The sequence below is a fragment of the Arvicola amphibius genome, chromosome 5, assembly GCF_903992535.2.
Source record: "Arvicola amphibius chromosome 5, mArvAmp1.2, whole genome shotgun sequence".
In the NCBI taxonomy this organism is placed as follows: domain Eukaryota; kingdom Metazoa; phylum Chordata; class Mammalia; order Rodentia; family Cricetidae; genus Arvicola; species Arvicola amphibius.
Window position 1 is genome coordinate 149906512 of NC_052051.1, and position 20282 is coordinate 149926793.

General features: G+C 43.9%; 1 protein-coding gene and 1 long non-coding RNA gene across 2 annotated transcripts in view; one reads left to right on the top strand and one right to left on the bottom strand.

Annotated features, from left to right (window-relative positions):
- Skor2 (SKI family transcriptional corepressor 2) overlaps positions 1-10628 on the top strand; it is a 34820-nt gene extending 24192 nt beyond the window's left edge. Inside the window, exons 6-7 of the mRNA XM_038331517.1 lie at positions 3016-3083; positions 10566-10628. Of these exons, the coding sequence (XP_038187445.1) occupies positions 3016-3083; positions 10566-10628 (131 nt within the window). The remainder of the gene's footprint in view (positions 1-3015; positions 3084-10565) is intronic.
- Positions 1-20282, bottom strand: part of LOC119815404 — a 38751-nt gene that overhangs the window by 8369 nt on the left and 10100 nt on the right. Inside the window, exon 3 of the long non-coding RNA XR_005285504.1 lies at positions 5590-5793. This is a non-coding gene — a long non-coding RNA (uncharacterized LOC119815404). The remainder of the gene's footprint in view (positions 1-5589; positions 5794-20282) is intronic.

Sequence of the window (20282 nt, forward strand, 5' to 3'; positions counted from 1 at the left end):
GGAAATGAAAAGGGTTTGTGGAGGAGAAACTAGAGGCCTGAGGTCAGTCAGAAACCTGTTCAGAAAGAGGCAACTGTGAATGGGAGGAGGGAGAGGAGGGTGGAGGAAGAGGAGGTAGAGGAAGGAGAGGAGGGTGGAGGGAGAGGAGGTTGAGGAAGAGAAGGTGGAGGGAGAGGAGGTGGAGGGAGAGGAGGTGGAGGGAGAGGAGGTGGAGGGAGAGGAGGTGGAGGAAGAGGAGGGAGAGGGAGAGAAGGGTGGAGGGAGAGGAGGTGGAGGAGGGAGAGGAGGTGGAACTCGCTCTGTAGTCCAGATTGGCCTCAGACTCATAGATATCTGTCTGCCCCGCCTTCCAAGTGCTGGGATTAAAGGTGTGATGGCAGTGTGTGCCACCTCCACCTGACTTTATAGCACTGTCTCTTAAAGCTCCCCTTTCCTCAGATTGTGGCCAAGTTTATAGCACTCATGAGACCAAAGAGGACCACAGCAAGGCTGGCGTGGGTGAGAAGGCTCGAAGGCTGGCATGGATGAGAAGGCTCGCCATTTGTAGAGTCAGCCTGGAGTACAAGGGCGCTAAGTTGCACAGGAGCAGGGCAAGCATTTTCCGTGTCTTACACAGCTCTCAGTGCTCCCTATGGTTAGCGCCCTATGGCCTGCATCCCTTCCACTGTAGCTGTAGCTGCAGACTGTAGGTGCCTTCCACGCTGTGCCCAACTGCACTGCTCATTTCTGGGTGATTCTTACATGCAAGGAAATAGACTCAGTGGAGGATGCGGTGCTGTAAAAGGAACAACCTGCTCTTACGTCTCAGAATTTCCTGTGCAGTCTAATCAAGTTACAGTGTTGAGAATATATCTTCAAATAACTAAACTGTTTGCTTACAAGGAAAGAAAAGCAACAGACTGTAGAAGGAAGCGGCGGGGCTGCGTCCCGCCACCCGGCCGCCGGCTAGCTTTACACCCGAAATAATTACACGGAAACTGTATTCTTTTAAATCACTGCCTGGCCCATAGTTTCAGCCTCTTATTGGCTAATTCTCACATCTTCCTTTAACCCATATTTAGTAATCCGTGTAGCACCACGAGGTGTGGCTTACCAGGAGAGATCTTAACCTGCGTCCATCTCGGAGAGGAGAATCATGGCGACTGCATATGGCGACTGCCTGAAGCGTCTCCCCAATTCTCCCAGAATTCTGTTCTGTCTACTCCGCCTACCTAATTTTCTGTCTCTTAAAGGGCCAAGGCAGTTTTCTTTATTAATTAACCAATGAAAGTAACATAGACAGATAACTCTCCTCCATCAATAGACTTGTGGCATGTGTCTGCAACCCCAGCCCTTGAGAGGCAGAAATATCAACAACAGTTTAAGGTCAGCCTGATCTACTGAGAGAGTTCCAGACTAGCCAGGATTATCCAGTGAGATCTCATCTTAAAAAGAAAAGGAAACAGAAGGGGAGAGGTCAGGAGAGACCTAAAAGGGGTAGCAGACTCTAGGGTGCGGTCAGTCATATTTTTTCAGATGTACTCATTCTTCCATACCCATGGCAGATTGGCTCCAGAACCCTCTGCAGATAACAAAAGTCTGTGGCGGTGCCAGTGTCATATAGCATTGCTTAGTGTTCTCATATAACCCGTGGATATCCTCCTGCATACTTTAGACTACACCTACTACAGCAAACCACCAGTCACAACCCTCAGTTGGGGCCACATATGTGAGCGAGTGAGTCATACGATTTGGAGCAACAGTAAAAGGTTTCTGAACATTAAATGAGCACAGGTTAATTCAAAATCAAGTGCATAATGAACCCAAGGCTTTGGGGGCGGGACTTCTCCTTGTCATGTAGCATGACTCGACCACTACCGCTAGCCAAGTCATGCAGCACCAAGGAACGCTACAGGAGCACCTCGGCTCAGGAACTGCATGTTTTGAATTTCATAATTACCATATAAAGTTTTAGCTCTTTAAGCAAAATGGTTTAGTTACAGAAATTTTTAAAAATTTGTTTTTACATATATGAGTATTTCACCTACATATATGTCTATGCACTTGACATATATGTCAAGTGCCAGTGGGGGCCAGAAGATGTGCGATCCCCTTGAACTGAAATTACAGACAGTTGTGAGCTGCCGTGTGAGTGCTAGGGATTGAGCCCAGGGCCTCTGGAAGAGCAGGCAGTGCCTTTAACCTCTAAGACATCTTTCCAGGAACCCGAGCACTTTGTTATACCTCCCTATCATCACATCATTCTTCATCATATGAAGATCAATGTGATGTGTCTTTTGATTATATTGTGTAAGCATGTTTGGTTCTTAAAAATTGCTTGTTTGAGTTGCTGACTTGGGTTTCCTAAAATAGTGAATAAATGAATTTTGGTTTGGGATTAGGATAGAATTTCCAACAATTTCCTAAGCATAGATCTGCCATTTTGTGGTCCATGTTTATGTAAAAACCACATTCTCAGTATTGATAATTATAAGATCAGAATATCAGTCAAATGTAAAATGCTGAAGATATCATATAGTATTAAATATTCTGGCAACATTTGACTCTGCATAAAGTTAGGCCAGCATATATATCCACCTGTGTAGCAGGTCTGATTTTGTCACTAATAAATTGTGAAGTTAGATGTATACCAAAAAGTTGTTTTAAAATAAACTTCTTTATGATTTATATATTTATATATCATCAGTATTTGTCTTGTCTACCTATTTTATATACCTACATACGTGGGTCACAAAAGTTTCTGAGAAACAAAAGTTTCTCAGGTGAAAAGAGATTCTACGGGGGTTCTCAGTCGAGAGGGCTTTAGAAACCCTGCTGTGGATGTCTCCATCACTGACACAGGCAGATGTGGGTGGATGTTACACCATCTTCCTTGGTACAGATCCAGTGTCATGTTGTTGATCTGAGGTTGGTTCAATCCACAGCACCAGGAGTCTAGGATTTGGAGGACCAACTGCATACTAAATGTGGATTCTGCACTTGCGTTAATTTCCTTTCTGTTTCTCTCTTCCCCAGATAACTTCCAGGATCAGATGAAAAGGGAGCTGGCTTACCGAGAAGAAATGGTGCAACAGTTACAAATTGTAAGAGCCATTTCTGCTTATAGACACATGTAAGGTTGCTGGTTTGTTTTCAAAGCCCTCAATGCACTCCACACCGTTGGTCCCCTTCCCTCTCGGCTGGTTAAGATGCTAATTACCAGGGGATTTACGTAGACCCAGAGTAAACAGATGTGTCAGTGTGTTTCTTCGATCTGTAACTGCTTCCCATGTGTGCATCGCCTCCATGGGCAAATCAGAGGTACGGAGCGCGCTTTCACGCTGCAAGCTAGCGGGCACCATGTGGGGACGAAACAAGAACTCATAGAAGGGCTCAGCTCCTGCCCTCCGCACCTTCTACCAGCCAGGCCCTCCATGGTCAATAGAGCAGAATAGACACACAATTAACCAATTACGTGCGCTCAAGGGGTGATGAAAAGAAGCAAACCGTTTCCAAATGAAGCGCTCTTCTCTATCCTCATCCTGTCTCAAAGTGATCTCTTTAAATGGGAAAGAGCAACAGTCAGGAAGATTTGGTTTTGGGGGTTTTGTTTTCCTAATGCCTCACTGTTCCGTCCCATGCAGACACATCTGGTGTAAGCCCTGGATTTTAAATCAGTCTCCTAAGCGTCTTCCTTCTCCAAAGAGCAAGCAATAGAGGAAATAATTTATACGGAATATTTTTGAGATTATTTTTAAACACCTCCGGAAATGCGGTTGTCATAATTTGGGTTGTTTGATATTGTGTTTCACTGATCTCTTCTACCCTTAGACCACTGTGCATGTCTAAAGTGTCTCAAGAGCCAAATGTAGTTTTGTCAGGATTATTTGAAGATGGTTAGTGCTGTGTCTTTGTATGGGAGGAGCAAGCATGCCCGTGTCCACAGAGATTCCTGGGAGTACTTTAAAGCAACCTTGGATTTCATTACATTTTCTAAATGAGGGTCTCAGCTAAAAGTGGGGTTTATAATAACTGTGACGCCCCAACTGTGGTTTCTCTGGTCTTAGGTGCTCATTAATAGCTCCAGGTTTAGAAAACCTTTTTTGCCAGATAATGCTTAGGTAGGGTCTTCCTGTGGGTTTTTATTGTTGTTGTTGTTGTTGGTGGTGGTGGTGGTGGTGGTGGTGGTGGTGGGAGTGTGTGTGTGTGTGTGTGTGTGTGTGTGTGTGTGTGTGTGAAATAAGCGCCTAACTTCCGTCCTAACACTCATTTTGTCCTATTCACAGCCGCCCTGAAATCTTAATTCTTGTTTGTTTCTTGGATGGAAATTTCTGTTTTAAAAGCCAGAAAAAAAAAGATACCGTAAGCAGATTAATTTAGGCCTTAACATCCTGCCCGATCTCCCTTCAGTCTTACACTGACATTCTTCTAGAGGGAGAAAATGACCAGCATGTTCACTGTAAAGATTTTAGCTCGTATCATCCAACATCAAAGAATAGTAGACATATTTGTTTTTACCCCCTGTATGGAATGTATTCTCAATCAATATATCCTCAGCTTCCCAGTGGATTTAGGTGTCATCAAAAACCAGCGCGCGCGCGCGCGCGCACACACACACACATACACACGCACACACACACACTCCTTTGGGTATAATACAATTCTTGAATTCACGAAGACATTTGTAGGCAAGCAACTTGAAAATTAATAAAACAAACATGACTTAGTTTTCCTTAGTCCCTCTATTTTGGGTCCCCTACAATAAGACACCCAGGGCTGTGAAGCTGTCTCCAACACCCAGCATAGTGACAGCCTTCAACACTTGAAACACCCGGCATAGTATACAACCTTCAACACTTGAAACACCCGGCATAGTGACAGCCTTCAACACTTGAAACACCCGGCATAGTATACAACCTTCAACACTTGAAACACCCGGCATAGTGACAGCCTTCAACACTTGAAACACCCGGCATAGTGACAGCCTTCAACACTTGAAACACCCGGCATAGTATACAACCTTCAACACTTGAAACACCTGGCATAGTGACAACCTTCAACACTTGAAACACCCGGCATAGTGACAGCCTTCAACACTTGAAACACCCGGCATAGTGACAGCCTTCAACACTTGAAACACCCGGCATAGTGACAGCCCTCAACACTTGAAACAAACATTTTGTCGCACTGATCACCCCGCCTAACCCCACACAATACAGTCATTCTTTCTCTGAGTTTCCTGGGTTGGTCCTGATGTCCCTCACATGCTCTCCACACCCCAGTAAAGGACGGCACAGTTGGGAATTACAGAGAGCTCGCTCATGTGTTATTACTGCCCTGCCTGCCACTAGCAGACACGCTATAAGGTCTACCAGCCTGGACCCAAGGCCCATTCTCTGAGCGTCAGCTCTCGCAAAAGTGAGCTGCTGGAAGACTGAACCTGACAGGATTGTATTATAATCCAAAGTCACGTGAGCTGCAGTATGAGAGGCCAGGAGAATAGCCTGGCCCGTCTCAAAATAGCGGAACAAAATAAGCCTGGTGTCAGAGTTGCTTTTGGGCAGGAAGGACCTGTTTTGTTTTGCTTTTTATTTTTATCCTTCTGTTTACCTTTAGAAAGGAGACAGCAGATGCAATGTTGTTTGAACAATTATTTACCCAGTTCCTTATGCAGCCTTGCGTATCTGCGAAGCGCCTGAGAATCTCTGAAGATGAGCGAGGAGTTGCCAAGTGGCACAGTTTGGTTTGCCCTCACAGCATTTTAGTGGGATAGTCTCTTCATCAGTCAGTCAATTTGGCTATGAACTGTGTTCCCTGGTAACAGACAAAGCAAATGACTTGGTCATTTCATATTCAAAGTCTACACAGCATAGAATCACAAAATACGCGCTCTTTTCCTTAGATGAAGTAAAATACTAGCCTGTCTTTCAATCCCAGAGAATTAAAAGATTTAAAACCATCGTATTTGGTGATGGTTCCTGCAGATGCACAGCACATTTATTCTGTATTGCTACACAGTGCTCCTTTTCAAAATACGTACACAGAAAGCATTTTGGGTATCATTGCCATAAAAAGAAAAGTTATGAATTTCTTCGGCTCCTACATTTTTAGGTCCTCCCCTGACTATAGCTTCTGTGTCTTCTTTTTCCAGTTTGTTGAATGCACACATGCAGTGGCTATGCAGTCAAATGATGAGCCTCCTCCTGAACTTAGAAATAGATGTGCATATACTGCAATGCTGATGTTAAAGCACATGCAGAATTGAGTTACTTACCATTTGTAAATGGCCACAAGCTGACTCTTAAAATGATACTTAAAATTTGAATTTTTCTATTACTTGTGTGCACAAAAGAAATAAAGAAAGAATCTGGCATCCCTGATCTGAGCTTTCAAATCCTTAAAGTGTTTTCTTTACTAAACTAGATTTATTTCTACAAAACAAAGAAAGACATTCCTCTAGCTATGAACAAAGTGCAAACGTTTTAAACTTTGGCAAGTTTGTAAAAACATGTTAGCACAATAAAAGGCAAAGGATTTCTCAAGTCACAGTAAATTACGATTCGGGGAGAAATGTGTTCAGTTTTAAAAAGAAATCTGTCGTCTATTAGGGTTGGAAAGAAACTGAAGATGTTTTACTCAGCGCATAACTTTCCATTGAAACTGACCTACGTCTTGGAGTATGTAATAATTTATAGCGAGGACTTGGCTTGCTTCTTCACTGCTGACGATCATTCTTGAAGAAAGTGCATATGTATAAGCAATCGCTGCAGGGTTGTCTAAGGCACACTCTTCCAACCCTGAGCTCTTCAGGGATGCTGTCAACTACTGGTCCAGAGCTCCTGATCCAGGGCTAGGCCCAGACTCAGCAGCACCTGAACTTGCCTGACAGCTACCTCAAGGCACAGAGACACGACTGATGTGCTAGTCTTGAGGTGCCCTCTGCTGTTGTTCTAGGACGCTGCAGTGACACGCAGCCAAGGAAACACAAGTTCCCCATTGAAAGATTTGAATTAAAATAATGTTCAAGCAATAAGCTTAGTATTAATGTTTCATTCGTGGTGGACTTGTAAACTCAGTTTACCGCTTCCCTGTGAGAGGAACACAGTAGCTCTTCACGGAGGAGCGGTAAACCCTTCTCATTGGTGGGCACCAGTGAGGCCGGGACACAGCTTCCCAGTGATAACTGTCTTTCCTCAGACAGCGTCCAGTATTCTTTTCTTTCCTTTCCTTTTCTTTCCTTTTCTTTTTTGGTTTTTCGAGACAGGGTTTCCCTGTAGTTTCTAGAGCCTTTCCTGGAACTAGCTCTTATAGACCAGGCTGGCCTTGAACTCAGAGATCCGCCTGCCTCTGCCTCCCGAGTGCTGGGAGATTAAAGGTGTGCGCCACCACTGCCCAGCTGTCCAGTATTCTTTGGGATGGAAACTTGACAAAATTTCCCCAGACTCAAACCGGAAAGTTCTTTAAATTACATTGTCTATCTTCTTCCTAAAAGGTGAATAGAACTGTTTCTGTCTTGTGTTTTTACAAAAAGATCTCCAGGGCAGGGCTATCAAGCAGCTTTGCTTGCGTAACTAAGCATGTGTGGTAAGAAGGTCCCTGCAAGCTTTGGGCTTGATGAGAACTCTGAACTACCATAGAAGCCTCTGCCAGATTCTATAGCAGCAGACTTGGATGCTGTGCATCTTTTTTCCACCAGTAATCAAGTGCCCTGTGCTTTGACAATGGCTCCATTGTCCTTCCATCCTGGAGCATTCTTCTCATGTTTCTAGCTTTGAGATATTGACTCATCTGAGTATCTGAGCTCAAACCAACTCTCCCACAACACAAACTTGAAATCTCTATCGGTGAGACCCCACTACTTTTGACCTATTAGGGTCAGCTGGGTAAGATATAAAGTATGTAATATTTTGAAGTTTTCTAACCCTTGGTGATTCCCACAGTGGTAAAAATGGAAAGAAAGCTTTTGTAAGTTCTATAGTAGATGTCACAGGAACGAATAGCTTAAGCATAGTCTCTAGAATATGAAACTCCCAAGTTAGGAGTATTTGCTGACATCTGTAAATGTAATATAATGTTTTATAGAATCTTAGAAGCCGTCGATTGTACAAGGCACCATTGCCTAATGACTCAAAAAGAAGAAAAGCTTCTAACTGTAATTCTAAGATACCACCAATTCCAGAGACGTTAAAATGTGCAGGGGAAAGTGTGTCTTGGAACCAGTAAAATAGCGTAGCTCTCGGCCACAAGTGGGCCATTTGAACATCTTATCATTTATGATTCAGGGATTGGAATTTAAGGCATACAGCGGTTGGCCCAGATGCTTTTGCTCTTTGATTTTGTTATTGCCTGCCTTTCGTTTTGTCCTTGTTCCATGGAAACACGACATTCGTATGAGGACAATGCTCTGTGGCAATTTAAGTTCTAACCTGGAGCTTTAAGACTCTGGTGCAGTTATTTGAAACACCTCCCCCCACCTTTATTTTTCTAGCTAGATAAAATGTCAGCAAAGGAGGGAATGAATGGAGGGACAGTGAGAGGGGAGACGTGTGACTTGGATGCAAAAGCATCATCACTCCTGTGGTTTTCTCCGGGTGAGGATGTGGTTTACTCACTTTGGTCCAGGTGGTGTGAATGTCTCTCCTATGGTGCCTGGGATGTAACAGACCCTTACAAAGTCCTGCAGCATCTAACCACCATTTTAGATGTCCTTTGTGAGCAGGAAAATGGGACGAGCGCATCTCGCTATTAACTCTCACGCTCGGAGGTTTGCATCAGATCTTGCTACCCTAAATAAGAACATCCCATTCAAGACTCTCCTGTCATGCGGCTAACAAGAGAGGCTACCTGTGTCGGTCGACACCCAAACAGAATGGGAAATCCTCATCTTTCTCTGTGAATAGCAGATAGAGCATAACCTACTGTGAGAAGACATGGTATACGTCCCCACCTAACTGCCCTTGTCATAGTTATCGAGATGATCCTAACCCGGCCCTAAAACATGAGATCAGAGTGCTGAGCATTTTCTGCTGTCATGTGAATCGTTCATTTTAATGCTGCTGCTTTCGCTTTATCCAATACGTTATGTGCCAACATGGTGAGGTGCTTGTTTTCATTTTCCGTTTGTCAATTAAAATCCCGCTTGATTCAAGTGACAAGCTTTATCTGCTTATCGTCTTAGCCACCGCGTCAGTGTAAACTCGCAGGCTCTCTCCATTAATAAAGGCTCATGTGTGGACCAGTGAAGCAAGAAAGTAAACCAAATAACCTGATAAAATTCTGGAGTGGGGAGATGCGTACCACGGAATTATTAAAATATTCCAAAGCTAAGCACGGTGGTTCACACCTCTAATTCTGGCACTTGGCAGGCTGAGGCAGGAGGATCATGAGTTTGAATTCAGCCTGAGCTACAAATGAAAGAAAGGAAGATGGGGGAGAAAGGGAGGAAAGGAAGAAGAGGGGAGTAGGGGGTTGGAGGGAGAGAAGGAGAGAAGTATTATTTAATTGAAGGAAAATGATTGTATTTTTTCCCTTTACTGATTTTATATAACAGTCATATTTTGGGTTACAGTCTAAAATACTGGAGAGATGGCTCAACTGTTAAGATCACTGGCTGTTCTTCCAAAGGACCCAGGTTCAAGTCCCAGCATAACCCTGATCCTAATCCCAGGGGATCTGATCTACTTCCAGCTTCCACAGTACTGCATGCAGTTGGTGCAGAGATATACCATGCAGACACAACAACCATAAAGCAAAATAGAAATAAATAAAATATCAAGAAGGGCTGAATATTTATTCCCTCAAATGTAACACAGATGCAAATTTAGACTTCTAAATTTAACCTCCTGTTGATGCAAGCAGGTAGCACAATGACAGAGATGCTTGGCCAGGGTTAGGCTAAAACAATGGCAGAGCTGTCTGACCGGGTTAGCAGGAAAGCGAATGTAAATAATGCATGTGTCTCTCTCAGGCATTTGAATTTTCTAATGAAACGTCGCGTATCAAATGTGGTAGGCTTTCATTCGCAGTCCACCATTCAGAAACATTTTCCAAGTCCACCCAGGCAGAGTTCTCGGGTCGTGCCTCCCATTCAGTGCACTTGTTTCTAATTCCCTTCATCAGTAATTGAGAATTTACCCAAAGTAATCATTTATGCTTAGACTTCTTTGTGATCCACAATGACAGTTTTATAAAGAAAACACTCTAATTAAACTGCATGATTATCTTGAACGAGTTTGCAATTGCATTCATCTCTTGTGACCTTGGACCTATTTCAACATTGTAATTCAGTTTTCAAATAACAATGATACCATACTGCTAAACACAAAGACCTTAAAACCTTTTCACAAAGAAAACGCCTCCTGGTAACCTCAATGATTAGCTGTAGCAACAACCCGGTGTGTGATTGCCCGTTCTGTCCTTGCCACACTTTGCAGGCAGACTCGGAGCTGTACCTGGCAGCCTCACACAGCTGAGCAGAGGGGCTCTCAGTAGGGAAGATCCACGGGCATTCAAGTTGTTAGGGGCGATGATGGTTCTCCATTAAGTATGTGTCTCCAGCTTGATGGTCTTGTTTGTTTGACTTACAGATCCCCTATGCAGCAAGTCTGATCAGGAAAGAGAAGCTTGGTGCCCATCTCAGCAAAAGCTAAAAGGTGAGCTTGCCAGAGGAGCTGGTTCTTCATAATCCTTCCTGCAGATGCTGGGAGTGTTCCTTAATGAAGTGTTTGTAATGGCCTGAGGGATTGGGAAAGTTGTATCCTCTGTTTAAATCAATGTGCCAATGCACTTGTTATCCCAGGCTCAGACTTTCTAAAGTAATGGCTAAGTGCTTCTAAGAAATGACACAGCAAACTCCTAAATTTAAAAACCTCTCTCCGGTCTTTAGAAGTGACACTCATTTTGTTCTGAAGTTTCTTTCTCTGTATGTCCCTCCGAAAGGTCAGCAATCATTCTTATAGTGTCTCATTCTCTCTGCTGTTTCCAAAAGTCTCCCCTAGTCTGACTTTCATGACTCACTGAACATGATGGTGACATGAAAATCTGAGGAGTCGGGGGCTGGAGAGATGGCTCAGTGGTTAAGAGCATTGCCTGCTCTTCCAAAGGTTCTGAGTTCAATTCCCAGCAACCACATGGTGGCTCACAACCATCTGAAATGGGGTCTGGTGCCCTCTTCTGGCCTGCAGACATATACATAATAAACAAACAAACAAATAAATATTTTTAAAAAAAAAGAAAAAAGAAAAACTGAGGAGTCACACGAGCCATGGAGATCCTGTTCAGGGGATAGTAATCCGGCCTTTCCCTAAGCCAAACCTTTCTTTCAAATGAAACCAGCTTCACGAACACATTCCTGCCAACAATTTAAAAGAAAGACATCTAAACTTAAAAAAAAAAAAAAAAGCAGGCAGTGGAATCTCTAATTATAATCAGAGAATGCCTAAGAATTTCAAAAGCAGTCTTTTGGGTCTATTGAGGAATACACACATATTCATTAGCACTGTAAGACTACAAAACTACAACATGATTAGGTTAGGATGACCTAACAATCAGGATTGCAAGTCCACTGCTAGACGCAACCCCTCCCCACCGTGTGTGTGTGTGTAAGTTTATGGTATATGCATGTAGGTGTGCATGTACACTTGTCCATCCATACCTATAGAGGCCAGAAGTCAATGCTGGCTTGTCTTCCTAGATTGCTCTCCGTCTTACTTTTTGATACTGTGTCTTCACTGAAACCGGAACTCACACCTCAGCTAGACTAGCTGGCAGCAAGCTGGTGCCACGATCCACCTGTCTTTGCCCATCCCCCAATCCCAGCGCTTGCATCACGGAGATACACCACCAAACCCAGCTTCTCTGTGGGTAGTGAAGACAACTCAGGTTCTGGTGCCTTCGCGGCAAGCACACTTTACCACTGAGCCATCTCCCAAGCCTCAAGGTAGCCTTCCCTCCTGCTGGTGCACAAGAAGAGCATTTTACCCCCTCCCTCCAGGTGACACTGAGAGGCCCCTCCCCCTGAAACTTGTCTTCAGCTCACTAGGGTCTCTTTGCGGGGTGGGGGTGGGGTCCTTACAAAGCTGGCTCGTCGTCCTCTCGGTCATCCGTGTTTCTCTTCCGCATCTTGTGTACCCGCCGTGTGCGGATGACCGTCTTTGCCACCATCTCTATCAGGGGTATATTTCAGTCTTTGCTTTGACAATGATAATCCCACATATCATCTCCTCTCAAACCCCCTGAAACACTCACGTGCTGCCTCTTCACTTTGTCCATGGGGAAATGAAGTGTAGAGAAAGGACATGCGACATCGTGTGTGTGTGTGTGTGTGTGTGTGTGTGTGTGTGTGTGTGTGTTGCAACCTCGGATACAGTGTTGGTCTACCCCAGCCTGTACATCTTGTTCCAGCAGAGAAGAAAGTAAAAGGACTGGAAGTAACATTATTCTGCTTCTGTCTCCATAAAACTAAACTCAGATGAGCTCGTGGGTTTGGCTGTCAGCTGAAGTATTTGTACTAAGTCTGTGGATGACTGAATGACTGAATGATTTTTCTCATATTAAAGTAGAGCAGGTTGGTACGAGTAAAACGAGTGGAAATTTTTATGGTGTTCAGATTCCATGACTCTTAAGTCAGAGAATATCAAGGTAATCAAGACAAGACTAACCCAAATGAATTGTGGTGAATATTGGAAATGCCATACTAATTGTCTTCCAAATCATTGAGAAAATACTAGCACGGGTGTTTAAAAAGAACCTTGTGTAACACACGTTCAGCAAAGCCTCCACATGATGAAGTTGCATACATGGTGGTGTCCGCAATCAAAGCTGAGTCACTGTAGACAAGATAAATCTGCTTTTAGGTTTTGAGCCCTTGATGGCAGTCTTGCCTTGCTCGCAGCCTTTCTCCCACTTCCTGCACCCAGTGTGAGTTCATTTTGCATATTTGTGAGCTTCACGTCAAAGACAGTGTATTGAATGTTTGACTCAGTGTTTGTGAGATTCATCCATTAGAGGGCGGCTTGATTTATATGTAGGAGCTTCAATGAGTTCTTTAATTCCTTCTACCTCCCATCTCATCCTCCCGCTCATCACAAATCCCATCTCGCACCTACACGGTGAAGACGCATTGCCCTGAAATCTCTGACAACGGCAGAGCATATGGCTAGGTGGAGAAAGAGATTGATTTATGGTTAGTAACTAATGCTTCCTCCATGCTGATTTTGTTTCCATCCTTGCAGACAACAGGGATTTCTCTAAGTAGACCCTGGTGCTTTCGGAAGATTAGCGGTTACTTAACTGCTTAGCTCACTCAGCCATGCAGAGAATCATGACCATGTTGTTAGAGGCAGTCTCTGACTTTCCACGTGTGGAGCCTGCAAGGAGTTACCCCAAGAGAGATTATGAGATAAAAATCATTACAGCAAGGCAGAGAGACGGGTTCTGTCTTGCTGAGTGACCACAGGTTTCCAAATTAGGGCCTGATGCATTAACATCTTATGCAAGAGCGACCCTTAAGGTAGTGTTCATGCCACCCAGTGGATTCCAATGTGAATATTAAGGGGAGGAAGCTTTTCAAAACCACAGGCAATCCATTTAATCAGCCGAGCAAGTCCTGCCACATATCACTGCTCCACAAGTCCTCTTTGGCCCTCTGTTAGAACATAAGAAATTCCACGGTGTGTCCAATTAAAGTGTCTACCCAGGCCAGCACACTAACTGCCATCCACTGGAAGAGCCAAGTGACTCTTATTACCATCAGCCTCACAGACAAGGCGCATGCGTCCAGCACTCTTAACTTGCCCTTGGTATATTCATTATCTGTGGATTTATTTAAAGTCTTTCTTCAACCTAGGCACAGTCCCCTTTGGGGCAATGAATTCTATTTGTTTAGCAACCAGCTGTGTAAAGGGTAGTTTGGTTTATTTATCTCTAAACCAGCCACTAAAACAAGCCCCATTAGGTTAGACATTGTTCTGCTTGGCTTGTCCGTTGTATTGTGAGCTCAGGAGAGCAGTGGGAAGGAGTCGAGAAACATGGCCAAGAGTTATGTGGGTACTCACCTGGACCCTTCTAAACATTTTTATTTTGTTTTATTGTGTGTGTGTGTGTGTGTGTGTGTGTATGTGTGTGCGCGTGCGCGCGCCATGTATGTGCAGGAGTTCACAGAAGCCAAAAGTGCCATCCTGGAACTGGAGTTAGAGATGGTTGTGAGCCTCCTTATGAGTGCTGAGAGCTGAACCTGGTCCTCTGCAAGAGCAGTCTGTGCTCCTAAACACCGAGCCCTCTCTCCAGCCCCTGGACCCATTTTCAAGTCTGGGGTCACTCCTGGTGTTGTTCCTCGTCGGTAGTTACTGCTCTGAACAGCCTCTTCAAGACACCTCAGTGTAACCGGCCTACAATCTCTACCCCAAATAGAAAATATTACAACGTCAACATTGCTTTAATTTTGGCTTTACATTCATTTTCTTTTAATTACCTTCAAAATTTTACAAATGCAGTTCGTGTCACCAGTAGAAACACACGTGTCTTTACCAGGAAATAATGAAATTGTTAGGCTCATTTACAGTGGTACGCCATTTTCCAAGACAGTGTATCTATCTAGTGATAGATACGATGGTGCCTATCATTGCTTTAGCAGTAACTGTGCCATTGGGGACTAAATGCTCTGTATGTGATACCCCTTGTGGTATACAACCCTGTATACCACATTATAGAAGATATAATATATCTTACCCATACATTATAGAAGGCAAAGTCTCTTCCTTTTCTGTAGCCCTGGGGATGGCTCTCACATCCCAGACTTCTGCTGCTTTCTCTCTCTTCCCTGAAGGGTTTGTTTGTTTATTTTTAAGTTTTATACAATATCAGTTTATTTTTAATTACGTGAGGGGTGCACAAGAGTCCAGGTGCTCAAAGAGTCCAGAGGAAGAAATCGGGTCCCGTGAAGCTGGAGCCACAGGCATAGGTAATCAGCCCAATGTGGCTGCTGGGAATCAAACCTGGGGCCTCCGCCAGAGCATCGTCTGTCCTTTGCCACTAAGCCATCTCTCCAGCCGGATCAGGACCATGTGTAACAGACCCTCAGATGATGACCTGCTTATTTTTGCCTAATGTTTGAATTATTTCTATCACTAACTGCTGCTTTGAACACTTCTGAAGAGTTTGAAAACGTGATCTCCGCCCCCATGTTAAGAATATCTACCTCTCCGCTAAATTACTAGTCTTTTCACTTCACTTGTGGGAAAACCAAAGCAAAAACCAGTCTTAAGAACAATGATGAAAAAAAGAAAACATTGCAAAAGGCTCTCGAGGGGATATAGCTAAACACTCTACTCTGCCTTCTATATGTATGACCAGAGATGAAGATGGGGAATGGCTCTAGTCAGACCCTCGAGGACCTCTCCCAGAACAGACATGTGCCCACACTGTCATCAGCATCTCCTGTCAGTTGTCCTGAGTCAACCCACTGAGATGCAGGCAGCTGTTTCTGCCGTCTTTCATCTGAGAGCAGACACATGGGTCTGTTCTCTGCAGCGTGGCCCAAGACTCTGGACTTGATCTGTGCTTCTCTGATCTGCAACCTGGGGCTGCCACCTGCTGCACATCTTTTCATCTGTTGTGAATGTGCTAATCTGATTTTGAATCGCAAAACCCTCAGGGATGCTTCTACAGCGTCACTGACACCATAAGAAAAAATAATAATAAATAATAAATAAAATAGCATGACTTAGAGTACCCAGCCAAAACCAGCAGGTGAGGGGGCGTGGACTGCATCTGTTCCTTCACGGCAGGCTGGCTTAATACTTGTCCAACAGCTGGAAACTAGAGATTTCTAAAGCAAGTCAGATACCTTTACTGCAGAGAAGGCATAGTGAGGCAGCATATTCTGGTTTAACTAACAGTTCTGGTTTGCTTCACTGTCAGCAGAGATGCATACTCTAACACAACAGACAAATATATACAAACAAAGATACTAGCGCATTTACATTTTTAAAAAAAATATTAAGGATCTGGGACGATGGATTCACTGGCAGAGTACTTGCCACACAAGCATAAGCGTCTGCATTTAGATCTCCATCAACCATGCAGCTGTACATTTCGGGAACCCCAGCACTGGAAGGGCAGAGACAGGTGCACCCCCAAAGCTCACTGACCATTCAGCCTAGCCAAGTCAGGGGCTCCAGGCTCAGTGAGAGACCCTGCCTCAAAAACTAGGGTGGAGAGTGATCTAGGAAGACATTGTAGACATTGATCGCTGTCTCCAACATACACACTGATGGGCATGCATGTGCACCTGCATGCATACACACACATGCTTATACATACATCTAACACACACTCACATTTATTTGAAATGTATTGAAACTGTAACAAAAAAATTTCTAAGTGTTTTTATTATCTGTCATTTTATTTATTTATTTATTTATTTATTTATTTATTTATTTATTTATTTATTTATTGTCTTATCCCAGGAGACAGACACATTTACTCTCGTTCTCTTGTAAGATACAGCCTACCATTGAGCGCTTCAGACCTGCGGAAGGAACTGCGACTTGAAAGGGCTTGGGAATCAAAATCAGGTTCAAGAGTCGCCAAGGACAAGTGGCCTCGCAGCAGCACGGACAGCCATGTAAAATAGACTGTGGCCATCATTCATTAGTGGGGGGTGGGGGGAGCCAACCAGAGCCGTCGATGCTTGTCACATCTCTTGGTGGAACCAAAGTCTGAATGTTTGTGTTTTTGAAGCATAACTAAATTCAGAGTGTAGGAAGTGCTGCTAGCCAACAGGCTGGGTGGGGGAGCCTGGATGGTTCCATGTGGTCCTTTGCTTTTATGGAAGTGACTTGTAACGGAAAGAAAACAGAAAAGCAATCCCAAGAATGGGGACTTACATTTAGACACACCCACTTTTCATAGCAAGCTGGGATAGACACACATGGATGGCCCCGTCCTCTCTGGTACTTTGCCTGCTGTATGAAGATTGTATTCCTTGGGAAATATTTTACAGTTTAATATTGAGTGTAATTAAGAATATAATCATGTTATCAAAAATGGTATTTAACTCTGTTGTAGTTTCTTTAACATTCATGTGGATAAAAAGTCTATAATAAAAAACTATGAAGTCATAGATGTGTTCATGTAATTAAATGCACACTTGCTTGGGGGCAACTCATAGAAACTATACTTTTTAGAGTTATTTTGGCATAAAATATTTGAATAAATTATTTTTGAAAACAGAATTCCTTCACAGACGATTATTAAAGGTTAGACTAGCTTTTGACCCTGTCAGATCTGGGAACTACTCCATGACTCTCAGATCTTTCTAAATTCCTGTCAGGCAGTCTGCCAGACTCGGTAACAGAGTTAGTGCCATGGCTTCCTCCTGGCTGTGATGGCAAATTCAAATCCATATAATAGTTTTATGAATAAAGAAAAAAGTTTTTAGATGTAATAAGCAGAAGAGCCAAAATCGTGACCCTTTGCAGTAATGATTTCTACGGTAGCTCTACGTCCACCGTGGATAACCTGCTGAAGTTGCCAAAAACCATCCTAACTGAAGACATTCACTGCTATTGGCAACCCTTGACAGACTTTAAAAGATACTTAAAAGGCATCTCCATGTGGCTGGGGAGACAACAGTTAAAAGCACTTGCTGCTCTTGCATAGCACCCAAGTTCAGTTCCCAGCACCCACATACATCTGTTCACAAACACCTGTAATCAAAGATCTGGGGTCTGGGGCTTATGAAAGCATCCTCACATCCATTTGGACATATACACACACACAATAATAATAATAATAATAATAATAATAATAATAATAATAATAATAAAGTGAATTTTAAAAATGCATATTTATGATATTTAATATTTTTACCCACCAGCTCTATTAACATGAACTGTCTAAGGAAGTGCCCCCAACTTCCTCCTGAGATAGATAAATGTTTTTATCTCCGCTGAAACATTTTGATAGCTTTCTTATGTCGTAACAAATATCTGAAATACATGAACTTATAAAAAGAAATAAAAAGTTGGGGCTAGAGAAATGGCCCAGAGGCTATGAGCACTTGGTCTTCCTGCAAAGGATCTGGACTTGGTTCTCAGCGCCCATGTTAGATGGCTCACAACACCGCAACTGCAGTTCCGGGAGACAGAGTGCCCTTTCCTGGCCTCTTTGGTCCCTGCATGCGCATGGTGCACATATATTCAGGTACACACACGTACATATTTTTTAAGAAAATTTCTCAAATGATTGGAAGAAGGCTCGGTGAGTAAAGCAATCACCTCAGAAGTAATGAGGAACTGAATTTGGAGCCCCAGAATCCACATAAAATCTTGATGTGATGGCATGCATTTATAATCCCATCGCTCCTAAAATGAATGGGAGGCCAAAGCAGGAGAATCCTGGAGGCTCATGGGCTAGCTAGCCTGGTATACACAGTATGGATACGACCCTACCTCAAACAAAGTAGAAGGTAGGGACCAGTGCTGGAGGTTTTCCTCTAACTTCCACACATTCACTTTGGCATGTACAAGACTGCGCTCACAAATGTGAATGAACATATGCCAGAGATGGAGGGGGAGAGACAGAAACTGAAAACAGAAGAATCAAAGATCATACTTTGCCATATTGGCTTCAGTCCATGGTCAGCTGACTTTATTGCTTTTGGGCTGATAGCAAGGCATCACACTATAGTGGAAGTGTATAGAGGCACCATATAGATGACAAGAGACAAAAGCAGGGAGGCCCAGGATCCCAATATTCCACTCAAGGGTACACCCTAATAATCTCACTTCCTCCTATGAGTCTCTACCTTCTAAGGCCTGGAGTTGAAACCAAAAGAAGCCTACTCAGTTGTACCTATTTTCTTGGCTCATGAAGAAAAAGGACACATGGGAGACAATATGTAAATAGTCCCTGCAGCCACCTGATGAAAATGCTGCCCTGAAGATTGCTCCCTGTAGGGAAGGACCAGGACAGGGGGAGACGCCTGTTCGAGAAACCAGCCTTACACATCATTCTTTTATTTCCGATTGAAGCCTCAAATGCCCCGGTGGTTGTTGCACAAATACCAGCAAGATGAAGTAAGATGGAAATTTGAATTGGATGACTTGATAACTAGAGCCAAGTTACAACCCTAGCAGAGCTCTGAACTGTCTTGGTGAGCATACTCAGTGCAGAGACCCGTGGCCTCTGTACCTAAGGACAGATGCTACCCTGATGTCTTCCCATTCTTCTAAACCCCAGGCTCCAGAGCCGTTCCACGGCACGCCTCTCCCTGAGTGCCACAGCCTTCCTGCCCCCAGATCCCACACCTTATTTTCATTTAACTCTCTTTTCCCTTTAAGCACTAGAACCCAACAGTCCTCCATGCAAGTGTAAAGCATCTCACCGGAACCCAGAAGCATCCGCAGAAAAGCATCCAGCTAACGCTGGACGTCCCTGGGCTAGCTAAGAAACCTGTAGAAACCGACAGGGCCTCCATCTGTAGCGCCGTGGGAGGGCTAAAAGTAAAGCCACTCTTTGGAAGGACAGATAAACATTCTTGGCTCTCCAAAATGACACCAGGGCAATGTGACTCTCTTCTCTCTCACTGTCACATCATCAAAATCCAAAGTCGGCCCAAATGCTGGCTGAGGAATAAGACGGGTGGTACACGGAGTGTTCTCGATTTTCATGCCCATAAATGATAAGATCAAAATAAGACTGAAGCAAAGCAAAGCTTTCAGCCCACCCAACTCATAATGCACTTCCTGTTAGACACGTTAGCCTGCTGCTTCCAGGCCTCAGAATGCCCAAGTAACTGCTTCAGTTTGCTGAAGGCAAGGAGAAAGGGGGGCGTCCCATCCCAATTTCCTTAGGTTGAGCAGTAAGCGTGGGCAATAGAGGGAGAACTCTACCCTAGCTACAAGGGACATGATCAGTCAGAGAAGAGCTCTGTTGTTTAAGAATTAAAGACAGCCTTGATCGACAGTGGGGAGTGTTAGTGATGTTTACTTTGTCCATTTGACACAGTCTTGAATCACCTGGGATGCTACCATGAGGGATTGTCTAGATCATGTCTGTGAGGACGGTCTTGATTCTGTTCTTTGAAATGGGATGCCCCAGCCCACTGTGGGCAGCACCATTCCCTGGGTTTGAGTCCTGGATTGTGTAGAGGAAAGGATGAGCTGAGTGTAAGCATGCGTGCGTCCATTCTCTCTGCCCCGACTGTGTGTGTGTGATGTGGCTAACCACTTCAAGTCCTTCCCAGACTCTCCCACAGGAAACTCCAGCCTGGGACTGGAAGCTAAATAAAGCCTTTCTTC